The 23,886-nt window shown below is 43.1% G+C and overlaps 1 protein-coding gene across 9 annotated transcripts in view; it reads right to left on the bottom strand.

Annotated features, from left to right (window-relative positions):
- The window catches only part of baiap2l1a (BAR/IMD domain containing adaptor protein 2 like 1a), a 166,440-nt gene that overhangs the window by 72,994 nt on the left and 69,560 nt on the right, over positions 1-23,886 (bottom strand). For all 9 annotated transcript variants that reach the window (XR_011596800.1, XR_011596799.1, XM_070900759.1 and 6 more), the window contains exons 5-6: positions 12,199-12,270; positions 11,155-11,292 (exon numbers count right to left, since the gene is read on the bottom strand). Coding sequence is in view for 7 of the 9 variants with exons in the window: in XM_070900759.1 (XP_070756860.1) it covers positions 11,155-11,292; positions 12,199-12,270 (210 nt within the window). In the remaining 2 variants the exon portion in view is untranslated. The remainder of the gene's footprint in view (positions 1-11,154; positions 11,293-12,198; positions 12,271-23,886) is intronic.

Below are 23,886 nucleotides of genomic sequence, written 5' to 3'. Positions count from 1 at the left end.
ATCGGCGATATGAATTTGGTAAAGTAAAGCAACCATAATTGTGTCATAGCACGAAGTAGTGTCCCATTGTTGTTTTTTTTTAAATCATTCTTGGTATGGGGACATCACTGGCATTTATTGCCCATTCCTTGTTGCTCTTGAGAAAGTGCCAATGACAAACTAGATATTCACCTTCACTACCCCATCCTTGCCTATGCTCATATTGGTGTTTTCATGGGTGGGGTAGGGAGGGGTAATATAAAACTATTAAAATTGAACTTGCATAGTTGGTAAGCACATATGTAGATGAAAAAGCGGGAAGTAAATGAATGCCAAATAAATGTGCACTTAATGCATCAATCATTGATAATCAAATACACTGGAAAGGAGGAGGTAAACTGTATATGTAGCTTAAAAGGAGACCACACTAACACACATTAAAGGCATTCATTATTTAAAAAAAAATTATGTTCACACAAATTGTAGCAATTTAAGAAATGTTCAACATGGACAATGATCACTCAATGCATAAATTAAAATGTGCCATAGAAAGGTATGCAGCAAAATATGTACATAACGATGATAGAATCAATCTTACAGCCGCAAAGGGAGCCAGTCACCCTATTGTGCCTGTGCCGGCTCTTTGAAAGAGCTGTTCAATTAGTCCCACACCCCAGCTTTTTCCCCATAATCCTATAAATTAGTTCTCTTCAAATACATGTCCAATTGCCTTTTGAAAGGTCTGAAGAATATGATTTTACCACCCTTTCAGGTAGTGCATCCAGATCATAACAACCCTGTGTGTGAAAGAGTTACTCTTCATTTCCCCTCTAGTTCTTTTGCCAATTATTTTAAATCTGTGACCTCTGATTACCGACTCACTTGCCAGAGGAACCGTTTCTTCCTATTTTCCCTATCAAAACCCCTCATTTTTGAATACCTCTTAGATCTCTCCTTAACCTACTCCAAGAAGAACAATCCCAGCTTCTCCACATAACTGAAGTCCCTCATCCCTAGTATCATTGTGGTAAACCTACACTGCACCCTCTCCAAGGACTTGACATCCTTCCTAAAGTGTGGTGCCCAGAATTGTACACAATACTCCAATACTCCAACTGAGGCCGAACCAGTGATTTGCAAAGGTTTAGCATGGCTTCCTTGTTTTAGTATTCAATGTCGCTATTTACAAAGCCAAGTATCCCATACACTTTCTTAACTGTCGTATAAACTTGCCCAGTCACCTTCAAGGAATTGTGAATATGCACCCCCAGTTCCCCTGCTCTTGCCTCATTTAGATTATACAGGTTTTCCATGTTGTTTCCTCCAAAGTGTATTATTTCACACTTACCTGCATTAAATTGCATCTGCTATGTCTGTCCATTTCACCAATCCTCCTATGTCCCCCTGAAGTCTGCTACTACCCTGCTTACGAATTACTACTTTCAAATTTTGTATCACCCGCAAACTTAAATTGTACTCCCTATACCAAAGTCCAGGCCATTTATATTCAACAGGAAAAGCAATGGTCCTAATACCGACCTCTGAGGGAACCCACTGCATACTTCTCTCCAGTTCAGCACTCTCTGCCGCCTAACCCGTAGCCAATTATGTACCCAGGCTACCGCCATCCCTTTAATATCATGTGCTATTTTATGAATATGCTTCTATTTTAAAAATTTTCCCCACCAACAACCCATGACTCCCTTACTTTCAATAAACAGCCAAACATTCTTTCATTTTCAGGGGAGTGGGGGTGAAATATTTTTCTTCAAATAAAGAAGTTGACTGCTTTCTCACGAGAGAATCACACCACAGGAGGCCGCCATTCGGCACTTTGTGCCAGTGCTAATGCTACAACTGGAGCGTTCTATTAATCTCCTCTCCTTGCCCTTTGCCCCATATCCTGTAGTATTCTTCCTTTTCAAATAACGGTCCAAGTCAGTTTTAAATTATGCTGCAGTCTCTACCTCAATAGTCACTTGTGGTAAAGTATTCCATGTTCCAATAACCTCTTTGGAAAAATATCTCTTCTAACTTTCCCCTTCATTCTTCTAATAATCCTCACTCTACATCCCCTCGTTACTGATTCCCGAACCAGCAACATTATTTTCACTATTTAGCCTCTCAGAATGTTGAAAATACCTATTCTATCTTCTGTTCCATACATTCCATATGTTCCATCAATAAAAACCATAGTTTTTCAGAACTGTTACCTCTCATCCCTGCATCATTCCAGTGAATCTAACTCTAACCCTTTCCATGGCTCTATTATCTATCCTATAATGGGATGCCCACCTCATTCAATACTCCTGTGACCAAAGCTATGTCTTTTATATTTCATGCCCCTTGGTATAAAACTTGGTGTGGTTGCTTTTTCATGGCTGTTAAACATGTCAATCTTTTTTAAAAGTTCTATTTATTTTCCATGGCTTAGCTGATTAAGACAGATCAGGAAAATCCTAGGCTTGATCCCCAGTGTATACTGAGTTGGCAGATCTCAGTTAGGGGTACCTCAATCAGCCTTATTCAGTGTCCCGCATTAGAATCATAGAAATTTACAGCATGGAAGGTGGCCCAAACATCATCATCATCGAAATCGAGGAAGACTTGCTTCCACTCCAAATGTGAATTCTTAGGTGACTGAACAGTCCAATACGGGAGTTACAGTCTCTGTCACAGGTGGGGCAGACAGTCTTTGAAGGAAAGGGTGGGTGGGACTGGTTTGCCGCATGCTCCTTCCGCTGCCTGCGCTTACTTTCTGCATGCTCTCAGTGACTAGACTCGAGGTGCACAGCGCCCTCCCGGATGCTCTTCCCCCACTTAGGGCGTTCTTTGGCCAGAGACGCCCAGATGTCGGTGGGGATGTTGCATTTTATCAAGGCGGCTTTGAGGGTGTCCTTGAAACGTTTCCTCTGCCCACCTGAGGCTCGCTTGCCATGTAGGAGTTCAGAGTTGAGTGCTTGCTTTGGGAGTCTTATGTCAGGCATTCAAAACAATATGGCCCGCTCAACAGAGCTGGTCGAGTGTTGTCAGTGTTTCGATGCTGGGAATTTTGGCCTGATCGAGGACACTAATGTTGGTGCGCCTGTCCTCCCAGGAGATTTCCAGGATCTTGCGGAGACATCGTTGGTGGTATTTCTCCAGTGATTTAAGGTGTCTACTGTATATGGTCCACGTCTGAGCCATACAGGAGGACAGGTATCACTACAGCCCTGTAAGCCATGAGCTTTGGTGCCAGATTTGAGGGCCTGATCTTCAAACACTCTTTTCCTCAGGTGGCCGAAGACTGCGCTGGCGCACTGGAGGCGGTGTTGAACCTCGTTGTCGATGTCTGCCCTTGCTGATAATAGGCTTACAAGGTATGGTCGGCGCCAAAGAGCTATCCAGCCTAATCTCACTTTTGGTCTCGGTCCGTAGCCCTGTAGGTTACAGCACTTCAAGTGCACATCCAAGTACTTTTTAAATGTGGTGTGGGTTTCGGCTTCCACCACCTTTTCAGCCAGTGAGTTCCAGACCCCCACCACCCTCTGCATGAAAACATTTTCCCTCAAATCCTCACTAAACCTTCTACCAATTACTTTAAATCTATGCCCCCTGGTTGTTGATCCCTCTACTAAAGGGAAATAGGTCCTTCCAATCCACTCTATGTAGGCCCCTCATAATTTTATACACCTTAATAATGTCTCCGCTCAGCCTCCTCTGTTCCAAAGAAAATCTCTCCGCAGCTAAAATTCTCCAGTCCAGGCAACATCCTCGTAAATCTGCTCTGAACCCTCTCTAGGTTAGGAAGGTGACGGAAAATCAGCTAGGTTTCCCATTCCAAAACGTTATCCAGAAACCCCTGTTGGAAGTGTACTCGTATGGATGTTGCGCGAGGACAGAATCAAACTCAGCTCCTGCAGTTGAATAACCTGCTGCTACTTACTACCACGCGCACGAAAGAATGGTTATTTGTGCAGTATCGAAAGGGAATCTATTTCTTGTGAAACTGCATCCAAGTGGTTGGTTTGGGGGTGTGGCGTTAGCGGAAAGGAAGTAAAAAGGAGGACTTCATTGCAAAACCCTACATTTATCGATTTCAGCAGTCAGTCGGAGTGTGAAAGAAACACACTGGGGAAGGGGGTGAAATAGGCCAAGGGAATTCCTTTACAATGTTCATAGTTTGTGTCATTGTAGTCAGCCTATTTTCTGAATGATTGCAAACTATCTTTTTTCTGTCTCTGCCAAGTCTCTGCTGTGCTTAACCAAAAAAAAACAGAAAAAAAACTTTCACAATGGTCAACTGTACTTTGTAACTTGGCTCCTTTATTTTTACTTGAGACTAATTATTATGCAGGGAAGGGATATTAATTTCCTGCCTTTTAGCTGGATTCTGATCTCTGCTGATAAAGTAGAGTTGGTTCATCATGTTCTGCTTTATCACCTACAGCAATCACAGTTTAAGAATTGTCGCTTTAGCAGTGCAGGAGCTTTACTCTGCATCTAACCATGCTTTGCCTGACCGGAGAGTGCTTGATGCCAACAATGAGTGCATGAAATGGAAAGTATTCTATTACTACCACTAGCATCCTTTATATTAATGAACAAAAAAAACCACACACAAACAAAAAATGAGTTCAGCAGCAATTGGCATGTGAAACAGTATCTACACTTTTTTTTTAAAGAAAAAGGTAATGAATTGAGGAAATCTCTTCAATAGGCTAAACAGTGTGGGTTCAAATTTATAGTTTCAATTACTATCACTTAGCACAGTACTGAAAGATACATCATTCTGAATAACAGCACTTTTTCATCAGATCAAGGAATAAAATCCAATTAATCGTGGAAGAAAAGTAAGTCCTACGTGAAAAATATTAATGGACTGTCTCAAACAGCTCTCAATGGACACAAACATAGAAAATAAGTGCATGAGTAGGCCATTCGGCCCTTCGGACCTGCACCGCCATTCAATGAGTTCATCCCTAGTTGCCCCTGAGAAGGTGCTGGTGGGCTGCCGTCTTAACATAGAAATTTACAGTGCAGGAGGCCATTTTGGCCCATCGTATCCGCGCCGAGCGACAAAGAGCCACACCGCCCTCGGTCAGCAGCCCTAAAGGTTACATATAAACCTATGAACAATGACAGAAAGGCAAAGAGCACCCTCTAACAACAATATAAAAGCATCTTTGGAGTCACCCTCTGGATCCAGTTGAACTCAATTAGGAACAATTAACAGCTCATCAGTAATGTCATTGTCTTTTTAAGGGCTAGAATGTGCAGATGAACAATGTTACAACTGAAATAAAAATAGAAAATGCTGGCAACACTCAGGTCAGGCAGCAACTGTATAGCGAGGAAGGTAGGGTTAACGTTTCAGGTCTATGGAACATAGGAACAGGAGAAGGTAATTCAGCCCCAAGCATATTCCGCCAATCAATGAGATCATGGCTGATCAGGTTCTCACACAAGGTCGTCAACCTGAAACAATGGCCAGGCCAGACCAGGCAAGGATGAAACGTAACTCAATGCAAATGCAACTGTTGTCTAACTGTAACTGTACCCAATGCAAGCTCATACAAAGTGTTCATTTATGAGCTGTTGGTGCAGCAGCTTTGCAGCCACGGGGTTTCTCCAATCTTCTGAGGGAGGGGGGATGGGGGAGGGAGGGGGGGGGGGAACCATGGATTCATCGCCAGGCTGATTGTCCTCCCCAAGTTCCTCACCAGCCTCCTCCTCCTCCTGCTCCTGCTCCTGCTCATCGTCTGCCTCTTCCACCTCCACTGCTTCCTGAGGTGGACTGGCAGCACCATATGGCAATTGTTGTCCTCTCCTTATAGTTAGGTTATGCAACATGCAGGGTGGTACTGTAGGCTGCCTCCGGAGTGGTCCAGACATCTGAAGCGCTGCTTGAACACTCCAATTGTCTTTGACGATATTGCGTGCAGCTACGTGGCTTTCATTATAACGCTTCTCTGCTTCCCTCAGGGGATTACGCAGGGAGGGTCATGAGCCAGCTGGCAAGGCCATATCCTTTATTCCCCAGCATCCAACCAGGACCTGGTGGCTGACTGTCAAACAGGTCAGAGACGGCGCTCTCACGCAGGATGTGCACATCATGGATGCTGCCTGGAAATTTAGCATTAACTGCCATGATTATTTGGTTGTGGTCGACAACAAGCTGCACATTCAGGGAGTGGAATCCCTTTCGGTTACAAAACACCTTTGCGTCCTGTAAAGGTGCTTTCAGGGCGATGTGGGTGCAGTCTATTGGTCCCTGCACCTTGGGGAAGTTTGCTATTCTTGAGAAACCCAAAGTCCTCCCGGTCTGTGCCTCCCTGGTCATAGGGAAGCTTATAAAGTCCATCCTGCGAGCATAAAGGACTTCAGTCACCTGTCAAATGGAGCAATGTATGGCGTGCTGAGATATACCGCAAATGTCGTCAGCTGAGGCCTGAAAGGAGCTCGATGCATAGAAGGATAGTGCCACAGTAACCTTTACCTCAAGGGCAGTGCGGTCCTGATAATGCTGGTAAGCTGCAGTTCCCCCTTGATGAGCTGGCATATCTCATTGATGACCTCCTTTCAGAAGCGCAGCCTCTTAATTCACGCGTTCAGACAAGTTGAGGTAAAATTGCTTTTCCCTGCAAGTTCGTCGGCTGTACTTTCTCCTCTGCCTCCGCATTCGTCTGCCACCTCTTCGATTGGCCCCTTCACTAAACTCAACTTCAGACGCCAGCATGTGAGCATTTACAAGTAATGGTAGAGAAGCTACAGGCCCCATCACCATTACTATTATCACTATCACTATCACTGTTGTTATTAATGCCCTTTGTACTAGAAAAATATAATTAATATAAATATAAGTATAAATGTGAGTGGATCCATCAGTAAAAGGCCCTTAAATAACTCTCAAATTATAAGCCCCTTGTTTAAGCAGCCTTCTCACTTCCTCCAATGTTCAAAATGGCATCCGTAGTGCCGAGTTCTGTGAGGAAGGTCAGGTAAAAGCAGCTTTTCTCCAGCGATCTTCTCGGCCAGCGATCAGCCCGGCAATGTGCCGTGAGTTGTGCTGGGCAATCACCTCAGCAATGTGACACGAAAGTTGGCCTGGCAATTTTCTGGCGATGTTCCGGCCCAACTTTCCACTTTTGAAGCAAAATGGCGATAGCCTGCCTTTTTGGGTGATATATGGGCACTAGCCCAGCGATCTGAAGTGGAAAGTCTAGCCCATTAACCCTACCTTCCTCCCTCTACAGATGCTGCCCGATCTGCTGAGAGTTTCCAACATTTCTGATTTTATTTCAGATTTCCAGTATTTTGTTTAAAGTTACAACTCAGACAGCTGTCCTTGTACATAGAAGAGTTGCCACTAAAGTGATCATTACAACCAAGCTGCATTGATTACAATAAACAACTGCAATAGCATGGTATCAGATGGTTTCTGGTTTTGGAAAGCAGATTGATTGTTAAAGCAGCTTATCACTACAGATGATTACTATGAGGATTCCACTGTACCACTCCCATACAGAATTACACCCATCACCCCATAACATAGAAGCTTTCCTTTTTTCCTGTGTACTAGAATCAGAGTAGTTACAGCACGGAAGACGACCATTTGGCCCATCGAGCCCGTGCCAAATCCCACTCCAATGCCCTTTCCCCATCGCCCTGCAAATTTTTTTCCTTCAGATACTTATCCAACTCCCTTTTGAAAGATAAAATTGAGTCTGCCTCCACCACCCTTTTAGGCAGCGCATTCCAGAACCCAACCGCTCGCTCCGTAAAAAAACTTTATCTTACATCGCCTTTGGTTCTTTTGCCAATCACCTTAAATCTGTGTCCTCTGGTTCTCAACTTGTCAATGGGAACAGTTTCTCTCTATCCACTCTGTCCAGACCCTTCATAATTTTGAACACTTCGATCAAATCTCTGTCTTCTCTGCTCCAAGGAGAATAACCTCAGCTTCTCCAGTCTATCAACATAATGGAAGTCCCTCATTCCTGGAATCATTCTCGTAAATCTTTTCTGCACCCTTTCCAAGGACTTCACATCCTTCCTAAAGTTTGGTGCCCAGAATTGGACACAGTACTCCAGTTGGAGCCGTACCAGTATTTTATACAGGTTAATCATAACTTCCACACTTTTGTACTCTATACCTCTATTTAATGAAGCCCAGGATCCCGAAAGCCTTTTTAACTGCTTTCTCAACCTGCAATGCCATCTTAAAGGATTAACATTCCCTCGGATTAAAGTTCCAGTGACTCTTTTTTGGCAGCAGGAAAGTAAGTAGAAAATCTCAACAAACACTTAAGTAAATTTCTTATCATTTTGGAGGCAAGACATGGAACTTTTATCGTCAATGCTCAATGGGGAAAGAGAGAATGGAGTGACGGTGCTTTTGTTCAAAGCGCTCTGCTTTTAAAGAAGAAAATCACAAGATATTTCTTAGATGCTCGTTTTGTTCTGAACTTCAATTTTAGCGCTGAGCTGAAGCCTGTTCATTCCTGCTTGGGCTGTCAGTATACAGCGTCTGAAAATGGCTGCTTTGCAATGGCGGCTGGGTGAGAAGTGTTGACAGCCCCCCGCCCCGCCCCCCCACCCCCCTTCTTCATTGCACCCCCTTCTGTGGCAAGTATATTCTTCCTTGGATAAGGAGACCAAAACTGTACACAATACCCCAGGTGCGGTCTCACCAGGGCCCTATATAATTGCAGTAAGATGTCTTTACTTTTATACTCAAATCCTCTTGTAATAAAGGCCAACATACCATTTGCTTTCTTAATTGCTTGCTGTACCTGCATGTTAACTTTCAATCATTTGTGTACAAGGACACAGATCCTTCTGAACACCAACATTTCCCAATCTTTTATAATTTCAAAAAATACTCTGCTTTTCTATTTTTCCTACCAAATTTCTCCACATTATATTCCATTTGCCATGGTCTTGCCCATTCACTTAGCCTGTCTATATCCCCTTAAAGCCTCTTTGCATCCTCCTCACAACTTACATTGCCACCTAGCTTTGTATTATCAGCAAACTTGGATATATTACATTTGGTCCCCTCATCCAAATCATTGATATGGATTATGAATAAGCTGGGCACCCCACTAATTACAGCTTGCAACCCGAAAATGACCCGTTTATTCCTACCCTCCGTTTTCTGTCCGTTAACCAATCCTCAATCCATGCTCGTATACTATCCCCAATCCCATGAGCCCTAATTTGTATTCATGCTGCCACTGCCCCTTTTATTCCATGGGCTTCAACTTAGCTAGCAAATTTATTACGTGGCACTTTGTCAAACTCCTTTTGGAAGTCCATGTACACCACATCAACTGCATTACCCTCATCAACCCTCTGTTACCTGATTTTAAAATTCTAGCAAGGTGGTTAAACACAATTTGCCTTGAACAAATCCGTGCTGACTTTCCTTAATTAATTCACCCCTATCCAAGTGACTGTTCATGAAGGACTGCCTATACTATATAATTTTGTCCCCGATTACTTTTTATAAAAGCTTCCCCACTACTGAGGTTAAACCTGTAGTTACTGGGTTTATCTTTACAACCTTTTTTGAACAATGGTGTAACATTTGCAATTCTCTAGTCCTCTGGCACCACCCCGGTATCTATGGAGGATTGGATTATTATGGCCAGTACCTCTGATTTCCTCCCTCAACATCCTAGGATGCATCCCATCCACTCCTGGTGATTTATCTACTTTAAGTACTGCCAGTTTTTCGAATACCTCTTCTGTATCAATTTTCATCCCATCAAGTGTCTCCACTACCTCCTCCTTTACTATGTCTATGGCAGCATCCTCTTCCTTGGTGAAAAAAGATGAAAAGTACTCATTTAGTAACTCAGCCATACTCTCTGCCTCCATGCATAGGTCCCCTTTTTGGTCCCGAATTGGCCCCACCACTCATTACTACCCTTTTACTATTTATATGCCTATAAAAGACTTTTGGATTACCTTTTATGTTAGAAAGAAGACAGACTTACATTTCTATAGTGTCTTTCACGACCACTGGACATCTCAAAGTGCTTTACAGCCAATGAAGTACTTTTCAAATGTAGTCACTGTTGTAATGTGGGCTGCCATTCTATTCTCATATCCTCTTTATTGATATATATATATATTTATATATATGTATGTATATGTTCACACATACACACAATACATAAATATAAAATATATATAAAATATATATCTGCTTTATCATATTCTCTATCTTTCATCATATATATATCATGTATATTTTATATATATATTTTTTATATTATAAAAGTAATAAAAAAAATATATCTGCTTCATCTTATTCTCTATCTGTTTCGTCATCCACGGAGCCCTGAATTTCCCCCTAGTGGGAATGTACCTCAACTGTACCTGAACTATTTCCTCTTTAAAGGCAGCCCATTGTTCCATTACAGTTTTGCCTGCCAATCTACGATCCGTTCTCATACCACTAAAATTGGCCTTCCTCCAGTTAAATATTTTTACTCGAGATTGCTCTCTGTCCTTTTCCATAGCTAATCTAAACAAGATACTATGCTCACTGTTCCCTAAATGTTCCCCTACTGACACTTGCTCCACTTGACCCACCTCATTCCCCAGAACCAGATCCAGCAATGCCTCCTTCCTAGTTGGGCTGGAAATGTACTGATCAAGAAAGCTCTCCTGAACACTTCAGAAATTCTTCCCCTCTCTGCCCTTAACACTATTATGATCCCAGTTCATATTGGGAATGCTGGTACATTCATCAATATTCACTACTGAAAATAAATATATGATGCTAGTTTTACTCCATGTTTGAGATTAAAATTCATAGACCAGCCCTGTCCTGCCCATACCCAATTCCCACACATACTTTCCAACAAGTGGTCACTTCCTTGCTTCTCTATCTCAGGGACACTTCAATTTTAATATTTACGCCATTGCCCAGGCTGAAAATCACATGCAGTTTAAAATTCAGAGAAACAAACATGAAAGACTTTGCAGTGGTGGAGTGTTCCATCCTGGAAAGAAAGTATTAGCTATGCCCCAAAGAAGTACACCTCTCACCAGCAAACCATAGTTACATTGCAGAAGGGTTAACAGTCTAGACTCTGCACATCCTCAGATGGAGGAGAAAAATGCATGCAATTGGATATGAATTGTCAGTTTACACATTAAAATAAGCAGCTTAACACCTACCTCCATTTCTTTATTTTCATATTTGTAAGCATTTTTTGTTCCTTGACTTTTTCTTCTAAGTTTTTTGAGTTCCGCTTGAGACTTCTCAAGAGAATCCATTTTAGTTCGATGTTCTGTTTGGTACTTCTTAAGTGTTGCCTGCAAGCAAAATTATATTAATATGTTAATCTGAAGAATGATGTGCTCCCCCAAAAAACTTCAACTGATTAGGCTATTTTGCAGGGCAAAAGCACAGAATTCTGCTTGGCTGAAGGTCTTACAGGGGTTCAAACCTAGGAATACTTGACTTTAGCCCAATTCACCAACACGACTGAAGTTATTTCCAATATGCATTCTTAGTCTTTGTTATTCTGCCTTCTCAATATTAAAATAACAGCTGGCAATTAAATAGAGTAGCATTCCTGTGCTCATGGAGTAAGCCTTTTTTGGTTAAAGGAGGACAAGAACATGGGCAGGAGGTTAAATACAAAAAAAATAGAATTTAGATTTTTGTTGTCTCAATTCTTCCTGCGAGTTCAGATACCTAAACAAAAAACAAGTCCCTGAACCCCAACATTGTAAACAAACACTTTTATATTTGCCCAACAATGTCATTCGATCTAGTTAACAGATTTCTGCTGGATTTATTTCTATGGAAGTAAAAGGTTCTTTTTGTTAAGCTACATTATGACAGCCTTGCCCTCCGTTTTGGCATGCCTGAGCTTTTATGACCCCAGAGATTCTTCAATTATTGGCTTGGTGAAGTGGTTAATTATATGCTCAGTGAAATCTGTGCTGCTGGCTCTCACTTTATTATCTGTAAATTGGCTGCATGCATGCAGTACATCAACATACCATCAATATTTCAGACTTAATAGTTGGGTGGGATTGGAGAAAAAAGGATACACCCTTTTAGTGGCACAAGATCTAAAACATATTGAGTGAGTACTTGTGAAAGTTTCAAGTTTTAAAAAAAATATGGAGGTTAAATCTATATTTTATAGCAAATCTGGCAATTAATCACCACTTTGCAAAAGTTGTAGAATAAATACATTAGATACTTACATTCATGTATTTCACATCTTGATCAGTTTTTTTCTCCAATTCACCTATGATGTCTTTATGAAATTTCCTAAACTTGAAGAGGAAGAAAAAGAGAGCTTTTAATGAGAAACCCCCATCAACAAAAAGAAAAGCAAACTCTAACCAAATAATGATAAAATAGCTTATATCTTAACATAATGGGCCCAAGTTTCGAGCCGCGCCTAGAACGGCACAGTCCCGACCTGGATGCCCGTTTTTCGCGCCACAAAGTGCGCCTAAAAAAAACCCTCCGTATTCTCCACCTCCCTGCAGGTCCTCTGGCCCTCGGCGCAGCGCAGCAGGAGCTGTAGGGGGCGGAGCTAGGTCCCTGCACTGAAAACAGTGCCGGGACCTCTGCACATGCGCGCTACAGTGGGCGCACAAGTGCAGTAGCTCCAGGCGCCCGAAACTCTGTGGAAGGGGCCCGAAGCACGCAGCCCCTAGCCCTGGCCGAATGGCCTCACTGGGGCTGCGTGAATAAGGCTCCTCCCACGGCCAGCTCCTGCTTCCTCCCGACCCGACTCGACTCCCGCTTCCGGACCGGACCCGACACCCGCTTCCCGCCGCCCCCCCCCCCCGCCGACCAGACCCGACACCCGCTTCCACCCCCCCCGCCCCCGACACCCGCTTCCCCGCCTCTGGACTGGATCCGACCTGACCTCCCTCTCCCTCCACCCCCACCGACCCGAACCGACTTCCCTCCCACCACCCCCCCGACCCAACCCAACACCACCTACCTGTAAATCTGGTGCTGGGGACGGGCTCTGCCCGAAGTCTCGGGCCCGGCCCGTTCAGCCTCCCTCCCCCCTTCCCCCCCCCCCCCCCCCAAATCTCCTTTTCCCCCCCTCCTCCCAATCTCCTTTTCCCCCCCTCCCCCCAATCTCCTTTTCCCCCCCTCCCCCCAATCTCCCTTCTCCCCCCCTCCCCTTCCCCTTCCCCCCCCTTCTCCCCCTCCTCTCGCTGTAGAAACACAGACACTGACAGACAGAGATAGAGACACTGACAGAGACACAGAGGGGGGCATCCCAGCACGCTGTTGGAGGGCTCCCGGTGCTGCAGTCGGTAAGGAGAAAATGTTTTATTTATTGATTAAAAAAAAAAATTATTTCTTATTAATTTTTTTGATTGATTTATTGGTTGATTTATTGATGTATTTATCATTTATTATTGATGATGGCTCTTTATTTGTAAAACTGAAGTGTTTAATGTTTGTAAACTTCCCTTTAAACACACCCCCCCCACCATTCCCTACGCCTGATTTGTAACCTACGCCTGATTTTCTAAAGTGTAGACAAGGTTTTTTCGAGCGTACAAAAATCTTCACTTACTCCATTCTAAGTTAGTTTGGAGTAAGTTTTCACATGACGAAACTTTGAAAACAGGCGTAAGTGGCCGGACACGCCCCCTTTTGAAAAAAAATTCTGTTCCAAAGTGAAACTGTTCTAACTGACTAGAATTGGAGCAAACTAAATGTGGAGAATTCCGATTTCTAAGATACTCCGTTCTACACCAGTTGCTCCTAAAAATCAGGAGCAAATCATGTGGAAACTTGGGGCCAATATTTCTATTTATTTTCTAGGTAATGATTGGGCAGCAGGTGTGGATGATAGTCAAACAAAATTCCCATTAACTGTTCTGGCAGTAGATAAAGGAATGACAATGTAAGAACGTAATAAATAGGAGCAGGAATAGGCCATTCAATCCTTTGTGTCTGCTCCGCCATTCAATATCATGGCTGATCTTCGACCTCAACTCCACCTTCCTGCACTATCCCCATAATCCCTAGATTCCCTTAATATCAAAAAATCCAGCAATCTCAGTCTTGAATATATTCAACAACTGAGCTTCTGCAGCTCTCTGGGGTAGAGAATTCCAATCCTTTGAAAGAAATTTCTCATTTCAGTCTTAAATGGCCGATCCCTTATTCTAAGACTGTAATCTCTAGTTCTAGACTCCCCAGCCAAGGGAAATATCCTCCCTGCATCTATCCTGTCAAGTCGCTTAAGAATTTTATATATTTCAATGAGGTAACATATAATTCTTCTAAACTCCAGGGAATATAGGCCTAGTCCACTCGATCTCTCCTCATAGGACAATCCTCTTTTCCCAGGAATCAGTCAAGTGAACCTTTGTGCATTCCCTCTAAGGCAAGTATATCCCTCCTTAGGTAAGAAGATTAAAACTGTGCACAATACTCCAGGTACGGTCTCACCAAGGCCCTTTATTATAGCAGTAAAACTTCTTTACTCTTATACTCCAATCCTTTTGTAATAAGACTAACGTACGAATAGCTTTCCTAATTGCTTGCTCTACCTGCATGTTAACATTCTGTGATTCATGTACAAGGACACCCAAGTCCCTCTGAATACTAACATTTCCCAATCTCTCACTACTTAAAAAATATTCTGCTTTTCTATTTTTCCTACCAAAATGGATTAACTTCACATCTCTCCACATTATATTACATCTGCCACATTCTTTCCCACTCACTTAATCTGTCTATATCCCACTCACTTAATCTGTCTATATCTCTTTGCAGCCTCTGTCCTCCTCAAAGCTTCCCACATAGCTTTATATTGCTCGCAAACTTGGATATATTACACTCAGTCCCCTCATCTAAGTCATTGATATAGATTGTGAATAGCTGAGGCCCAAGCACTGATCCTTGTGGTACCCCACTAATTATAGCCTGCCAACCCGAAAATGACCCATTTACTCCTATTCTGTTAACCAATCCATGCTAATATTTTACCCCCAATTCCATGAGCCCTCATTTTGTGTAATAACCTTATTGAAAGCTTTTTGAAAATCCAAATATACTACATCCACTGGTTCCTCCTTATCTACCCTGCTAGTTACAACCTTAAAAAACTAACAGATTTGTCAAACACTATTTCCCCTTCATAAATCCATGCTGACTCTGCCAATTATATTATGATTTTCTACATGCCCCGTTACCATGTCCCCAATAGATTCAAACATTCCCTACTACTGTCAGGCTAGCTGGTCTATACTTCACCGTTTTCTCGCTCCCTCCTTTCTTCAATAGCAGAGTTACATTTGCTATCTTCCAATCCCCTTGGACCGTTCTAGAATCTAGGGAATTCTTGAAGATAAAAACCAATGCATCCCCTATCTCTGTAGCCACCTCTTTTAAAACCCTAGGATGTAGGCCATCAGGTCCAGGGAAAGGTAGCAAACCTAACCCTGCTATTTAAGAAACGAGAGAGAAAAACAGGGAACTATAGGCTAGTTAGCCTGACATCAGTAGTAGGCAAAATGCTAGAATTTATTAGCAAAGTGATAACAGGGCACTTAGAAAATCATAATATGATTAGGCACAGTCATCATGGTTTTATGAAAGGGAAATTGAGTGCGACAAATGTATGTGTTTTTTTGAAGATGTAACTAGTAGGATGAATAAGGGGGAAACCAGTGGATGTAGTGCATTTGGATTTTCAAAAAGCATTCGATAAGTGCCACATGAGGTTATTACACAAAATTAGGACTCGCGGGATTGGGGGCAATATATTAGCATGGATGGAGGATTGGTTAATGGACAGAAAACAGAATAGGAATAAACAGGACTTTTTCGGGTTGGCAAGCTGTAACTAGCGGGGTACCGCCAGGATCAATGTTTGGGCCTCAGCGATTTACAATCTATATTAACGACTTAGATGAAGGGACTGAGTGGAATGTATCCAAGTTTGCTGATAATACAAAGTTAGTTGGGAAAGTAAGCTGTGAGGAGGATGCAAAAAGGCTGCAGAGATATATTGGGTCCAAATTTGCCCAGGAGTTGCTCCTTTTTTTTTGGAGCAACTTGATTTTTCTGAAGTATCTTAAAAATCCCCATTCTGCACATTTGCACCAGTGTAAGTGAGTTAGTTAGGATTTTTTTACTTTAGTTTATTTCCAAAAGGGGACGTTACCAGCTACCTACGCCCATTTAAGCCAGTTTGGTCAGCTAATAGTTGCTCCAAACGAACTTAGGCAAGCGTATGTTGCCACTTGTGGAGAAAACCCTTGTGGAGAATTAAGAAATCAGCGCAGGTAAGTACTTAATGACTTGACTAAAGAATGTGAATAGGATCAAACAGCTATACAGGATTGCCAAACTTCGCAAAGTTAATTTACTATACAACAGAAGCATTCATGGAAGCTTAAGCTATAAAAATAAAAGTAGAGACAAAACATATTTACATAATTTTTTCTAAATATCCAAATAAAAAAATAGAAATACCTCCTGCTCGTAGGGAAGTATTTTTATCAACAGGGTTAAGGAAAGTCTTGAGTAAGCTCATTATGATTGGCTACACAGTTATCGTTCGCCCCCCAAATCAAAACTCTTCCTTCTCCCCACCCCCCCCACCCAATCAAAACTCTTTCCTCTCCCCATCGCGCGCCCCCCCACCCCGCCTGATCAAAAGTCTCCCCGCACCGACCCATTTCTTGTAGCCCTCAGCGCGGGAAGGCAGCGGCCGGCCTGTGCGCAGGTCACTCTTGGGTCCCACACTGCAGGCACGCATCACCACAATCATGGGAGGAGCTACTGCGCATGCGCGAACCCTCTACTGCGCATGCAGACAGCTGCCAGCACTCTTAGGCGCAGGGCCCTATCTCCGCCTCCACCCCCACCCACCCCCCCAATGGACTCACCACACAGCGCCAAGCCCCAGGAGAGTTGGCAGAGGGGCCAGAATCCCAGGACATCTTTTTGGCGCCGTTTGGATCATAGGAAGTCGCCGCATCTCACGTGAGTGCGCCGGAAAAACGGGAGGGCCAAATTTGGGCCCATGGATAGGTTGACTGAGTGGGCAACATGGCAAATGGAATACAATGTGGGGAAGTGTGAAGTTATCCACTTTGTTAGGAAAAATAAAAATGCAAAGCATCTTTTGAAAGGTGACAGACTGGGAAATGTTTGCATTCAGTGACCCCTGGGTGTCCTTGTACACGAATCACAGAAAGTGAACGTGCAGGCACAGCAAACAATTAGGATCGCAAATGGTATGTTAGCTTTTGTTACAAAGGAATTAGAGTACAAGAGTAAAGAAGTCTTTCTACAATTATACAGGGCATTGATGAGGCCACACCTGGAGTATTGTGTACACTTCTAGCCTCCTTACCCAAGGAAAGACATACTTGCCTTAGAGGGAATGCAACAAAGGTTCACTAGACTGGTTCTTGAGATGAGGAGATTTCCCAGTGAGGAGAGATTGAATATACTAGGCCTATAATTCCCTAGAGTTTAGAAGAATGAAAGATGATCCAATTGAAACATATAAAATTCTTACAGGGCTTGATGGGGTTAATGGTGAGAAAATGTTTCCACTGGCTGGGGAATCTAGAACACGGGGTCACAGTCTCAGAATAAGGGCTGGCCATTTAGGACGGAGATGAGGAGAAATTTCTTCACTCAAAGGGTTGGGATTCTTTGGAATTCTCTACCCGAGGTGTTGATAAATTTTGGGGAATTAAGGATATTAAGAGATATGGGGATAGTGCGGGAAGGTGGAGTTGAGGTAGAAGATCAGCCATGATCTTGTTGAATGGCAGAGCAGGCTCAAAGGGCCAAATGGCCTACTCCAGCTCTTATTTCCTATGTTCTTGTGTTCTCAGCTTTTAGTTCCATTAATTTCGGCAGCACTATTTCTTTACTAATACCATTTTCTTTAAGTTCCTCATTCTAACTAGACCCTTAGTTCCCTACAATGTTTTTTTTGTGTCTTCTTCCATGAAGACAGAAGCAAAGTATTCGTTTTATGTCTCTGCTATTTCTTTATTCCCGATTATAATTTATCCTGGCTCTACCTTTACTTTACATACCAATAGAAGCTTTTACAATCTGTTTTTATGACTCTTGCTAATTTACTCTCATACTTAATTTTCTCTCCCTATCAATTTCTTGGTCATCCTTTGCTGAATAATAAAATCGTCCTAATTCTCCGTCTTACAAGTCTTCTTGACAACATAAGCTTCTTCCTTTAATCTAATTCTATCGTTAATTTCTCATCAGCCAAGGTTGGACCATTTTTCTCATTGGGATTTTTATTCCTTAAGTGAATGTATATTCATTGCAAATTATAGAAACATAGAAAATAGGTGCAGGAATAGGCCATTCAGCCCTTCTAGCCTGTATCGCCATTCAATGAGTTCATGGCTGAACATGCAACTTCAGTACCCCCTTCCTGCTTTCTCGCCATACCCCTTGATCCCCCGAGTAGTAAGGACTTCATCTAACTCCCTTTTGAATATATTTAGTGAATTGGCCTCAACTACTTTCTGTGGTAGAGAATGCCACAGGTTCTCTGGGTGAAGAAGTTTCTCCTCATCTCGGTCCTAAATGGCTTACCCCTTATCCTTAAGACTGTGACCCCTGGTTCTGGACTTCCCCAACATTGGGAACATTCTTCCTGCATCTAACCTGTCTAAACCAGTCAGAATTTTAAACGTTTCTATGAGGTCCCCTCTCATTCTTCTGAACTCCAGTGAATATAAGCCCAGTTGATCCAGTCTTTCTTGATAGGTCAGTCCCACCATCCTGGGAATCAGTCTGGTGAATCTTCGCTGCACTCCCTCAATAGCAAGAATGTCCTTCCTCAAGTTAGGAGACCAAAACTGTACACAATACTCCAGGTGTGGCCTCACCAAGGCCCTGTACAACTGTAGTAACACCTCCCTGCCCCTGTACTCAAATCCCCTCGCTATGAAGGCCAACATGCCATTTGCTTTCTTAACCGCCTGCTGTACCTGCATGCCAACCTTCAATGACTGATGTACCATGACACCCAGGTCTCGTTGCACCTCCCCTTTTCCTAATCTGTCACCATTCAGATAATAGTCTGTCTCTCTGTTTTTACCACCAAAGTGGATAACCTCACATTTATCCACATTATACTTCATCTGCCACGCATTTGCCCACTCACCTAACCTATCCAAGTCACTCTGCAGCCTCATAGCATCCTCCTCGCAGCTCACACTGCCACCCAACTTAGTGTCATCCGCAAATGTGGAGATACTACATTTAATCCCCTCGTCTAAATCATTAATGTACAATGTAAACAGCTGGGGCCCCAGCACAGAACCTTGCGGTACCCCACTTGTCACTGCCTGCCATTCTGAAAAGTACCCATTTACTCCTACTCTTTGCTTCCTGTCTGACAACCAGTTCTCAATCCACGTCAGCACACTACCCCCAATCCCATGTGCTTTAACTTTGCACATTAATCTCTTGTGTGGGACCTTGTCGAAAGCCTTCTGAAAGTCCAAATATACCACATCAACTGGTTCTCCTTTGTCCACTTTACTGGAAACATCTTCAAAATATTCCAGAAGATTTGTCAAGCATGATTTCCCTTTCACAAATCCATGCTGACTTGGACCCATCATGTCACCATTTTCCAAATGCGCTGCTATGACATCCTTAATAATTGATTCCATCATTTTACCCACTACTGAGGTCAGGCTGACCGGTCTATAATTCCGTTTTCTCTCTCCCTCCTTTTTTAAAAAGTGGGGTTACATTGGCTACCCTCCACTCGATAGGAACTGATCCAGAGTCAATGGAATGTTGGAAAATGACTGTCAATGCATCCGTTATTTCCAAGGCCACCTCCTTAAGTACTCTGGGGTGCAGTCCATCAGGCCCTGGGGATTTATCGGCCTTCAATTTCCCCAACACAATTTCCCGACTAATAAAGATTTCCCTCAGTTCCTCCTCCTTACTAGACCCTCTGACCCCTTTTATATCCGGAAGGTTGTTGGTGTCCTCCTTAGTGAATACCGAACCAAAGTACTTGTTCAATTGGTCTGCCATTTCTTTGTTCCCCATTATGACTTCCCCTGATTCTGACTGCAGGGGACCTACGTTTGTCTTTACTAACCTTTTTCTCTTTACATACCTATAGAAACTTTTGCAATCCACCTTAATGTTCCCTGCAAGCTTCTTCTCGTACTCCATTTTCCCTGCCCTAATCAAACCCTTTGTCCTCCTCTGCTGAGTTCTAAATTTCTCCCAGTCCCTGGGTTCACTGCTATTTCTGGCCAATTTGTATGCCACTTCCTTGGCTTTAATACTATCCCTGATTTCCCTTGATAGCCACGGTTGAGCCACCTTTCCTTTTTTATTTTTACGCCAGACAGGAATGTACAATTGTTGTAGTTCATCCATGCGGTCTCTAAATGTCTGCCATTGCCCATCCAGTCAACCCCTTAAGTATCATTCGCCAATCTATCCTAGCCAATTCACGCCTCATACCTTCAAAGTTACCCTTCTTTAAGTTCTGGACCATGGTCTCTGAATTAACTGTTTCATTCTCCATCCTAATGCAGAAATCCACCATATTATGGTCACTCTTCCCCAAGGGGACTCGCACAATGAGATTGCTAATTAATCCTCTCTCATTACACAACACCCAGTCTAAGATGGCCTCCCCCCTAGTTGGTTCCTCAACATATTGGTCTAGAAAACCATCCCTTATGCACTCCAGGAAATCCTTCTCCACCGTATTGCTTCCAGTTTGGCTCGCCCAATCTATGTGCATATTAAAGTCACCCATTATAACTGCTGCACCTTTATTGCATGCAGCCCTAATTTCCTGTTTGATGCCCTCCCCAACATCACTACTACTGTTTGGAGGTCTGTACACAACTCCCACTAACGTTTTTTGCCCTTTGGTGTTCTGCAGCTCTACCCATATAGATTCCACGTCATCCAAGCTAATGTCTTTCCTAACTATTGCATTAATCTACTCTTTAACCAGCAATGCTACCCCACCTCCTTTTCCTTTTATTCTATCCTTCCTGAAATGTTGAATATCCCTGGATGTTGCGTTCCCAGCCCTGATCATCCTGGAGCCACGTCTCCGTAATCCCAATCACATCATATTTGTTAACATCGATTTGCAGAGTTAATTCATCAACCTTATTGCAGATACTCCTTGCATTAAGACACAAAGCCTTCAGGCTTGTTTTTTTTTTTTTAACACCCTTTGTCCTTTTAGAATTTTGCTGTACAGTGGCCCTTTTTGTTCTTTGCCTTGGGTTGCTCTGCCCTCCACTTTTCCTCATCTCCTTTCTGTCTTTTGCTTTTGCCTCCCTGCATTGGTTCCCATCCCCCTGCCATATTAGTTTAACTCCTCCCCAACAGCACTAGCAAACACTCCCCCTAGGACATTGATTCCGATCCTGCCCAGGTGCAGACCGTCCGGTTTGTACTGGTCCCACCTCCCCTAGAACCGGTTCCAATGTCCCAGGAATTTGAATCCCTCCCTGCTGCACCACTGCTCAAGCCACGTATTCATCTGCACTATCCTACGATTCCTACTTATTTCTTCAAATGTTTGCCATTGCTTATGTTTGGTCATATATTTTAATCTAGTTTCACAATCTACCTTAGCCAACTCAGAAACATAGAAAATAGGTGCAGGAGTAGGCCATTTGGCCCTTCAAGTCTGCACCACCATTCGATAAGATCATGGCTGATCATTCCCTCAATACCCCTTTCCTGTTTTCTCTCCATACCCTTTGATCCCTTTAGCTGTAAGGTCCATATCTAACTCCCTCTTGAATATATCCAATGAACTGGCATCAACAACACTCTGCGGCAGGGAATTCCACAGGTTAACAACTCTCTGAGTGAAGAAGTTTCTCCTCATCTCAGTCCTAAATGGCCTCTCCCTTATCTTAAGACTGCGTTCCCTGGTTCTGGACTTCCCCAACATCGGGAACAATCTACCCGCATCTAATCTGTCCTGTCAGAATCTTGTATGTTGCTATGAGATCCCCTCTCATCCTTCTAAACTCCAATGTATAAAGGCCCAGTTGATCCAGTCTCTCCTCATATGTTAGTCCAGCCATCCCAGGAATCAGTCTGGTGAATCTTCGCTGCACTCCCTCAATAGCAAGAATGTCCTTCCTCAGATTAGGCGGCCAAAATTGAACACAATATTCCAGGGGAGGCCTCACCAAGGCCCTGTACAACTGCAGTAAGATCTCCCTGCTCCTATACTCAAATCCCCTAACTATTGAAGGCCAACATACTATTTGCCTTCTTTATCGCCTGCTGCACCTGTATGCCAACTTTCAATGACTGATGACCCATGACACCCAGGTCTCATGGTGGGGTACTGAAGTTGAATGTTCAGCCATGAACTCATTGAATGGCGGTGCAGGCTAGAAGGGCCGAATGGCCTACTCCTGCACCTATTTTCTATGTTTCTATGTTTTATTGCACTCATGTCCCCTTTTCCTAATCTACCATTCAGATAATATTCTGTCTTCACGTTTTTGTCCCCAAAGTGGATAACCTCACATTATACTGCATCTGCCATGCATTTGCCCACTCACCTAACCTGTCTAAGTCACCCTGCAGCCTCTTAGCATCACCCAGTTTAGTGTCATCTGCAAACTTGGAGATATTACACTCAATTTCTTCATCCAAATCATTGATGTATATTGTAAAGAGCTGGGGTTCCAGCACTGAGTCCTGCGGCACTCCACTAGTCACTGCCTGCCATTCTGAAAAGGACCCGTTTATCTAGACTCTCTGCTTCCTGTCTGCCAACCAGTTCTCTATCCATGTCAGTATATTACTCCCAATACCATGTGCTTTGATTTTGCACACCAAGCCTTTTGAAAGTCCAAATACACCACATCCACTGGTTCTCCCTTGTCCACTCTACTAGTTCTATCCTCAAAAAATTCCAGAAGATTGGTCAAGCATGATTTCCCCTTCATAAATCCATGCTGACTTGGACTGATCCTGTCACTGCTTTCCAAATGCGCTGCTATTTCATCCTTAATAATCGATTCCAACATTTTCCCCACCACTGATGTCAAGCTAACCGGACTATAATTACCCGCTTTCTCTCTCCCTCCCTTTTTTAAAAGTGGTGTTACATTAGCTACCCTCCAGTCCATAGGAACTGATCCCGAGTCGATAGGCTGTTGGAAAATGATCACCAATGCATCCATTATTTCTCGGGCCACTTCCTTAAGTACTCTGGGATGCAGACTATCAGGCCCTGGGGATTTATCGGCCTTCAATACCATCAATTTCCCTGACACAATTTCCCGCCTAATACGGATATCCTTCAGTTCCTCCTTCTCACTAGACCCTCGGTCCCCTAGTACTTTCGGAAGGTTATTTGTGTCTTCCTTCGTGAAGGCAGAACCAAAGTATTTGTTCAATTGGTCTGCCATTTCTTTGTTCGCCATTATAAATTCACCTGAATCCGACTGCAAGGGACCTACATTTGTCTTCAATAATCGTTTTCTCTTCACTTATCTATAGAAGCTTTTGCAGTCAGTTTTTATGTTCCCAGCAAGCTTTTACTCGTACTCTGTTTTCCCCCTCTTAATTAAACCCTTTGTCCTCCTCTGTTGAATTCTAAATTTCTCCCAGTCCTCAGGTTTGCTGCTTTTTCTGGCCAATTTATATGCCTCTTCCTTGGATTTAACACTATCCTTAATTTCCCTTGTTAGCCACGGTTGAGCCACCTTCCCCATTTTATTTTTACTCCAGACAGGGATGTACAATTGCTGAAGTTCATCCATGTGATCTTTAAATGTTTGCCATTGCCTATCCACCATCAACCCTTTAAGTATCATTTGCCAGTCTATTCTAGTCAATTCACGCCTCAAACCTTCAAAGTTACCTTTCCTTAA

Source organism: Pristiophorus japonicus, chromosome 15 (assembly GCF_044704955.1).
Source record: "Pristiophorus japonicus isolate sPriJap1 chromosome 15, sPriJap1.hap1, whole genome shotgun sequence".
In the NCBI taxonomy this organism is placed as follows: Eukaryota; Metazoa; Chordata; class Chondrichthyes; family Pristiophoridae; genus Pristiophorus; species Pristiophorus japonicus.
Note: the sequence above shows the minus strand (reverse complement) of the source record. Positions and strands in the feature narration are given on the sequence as shown.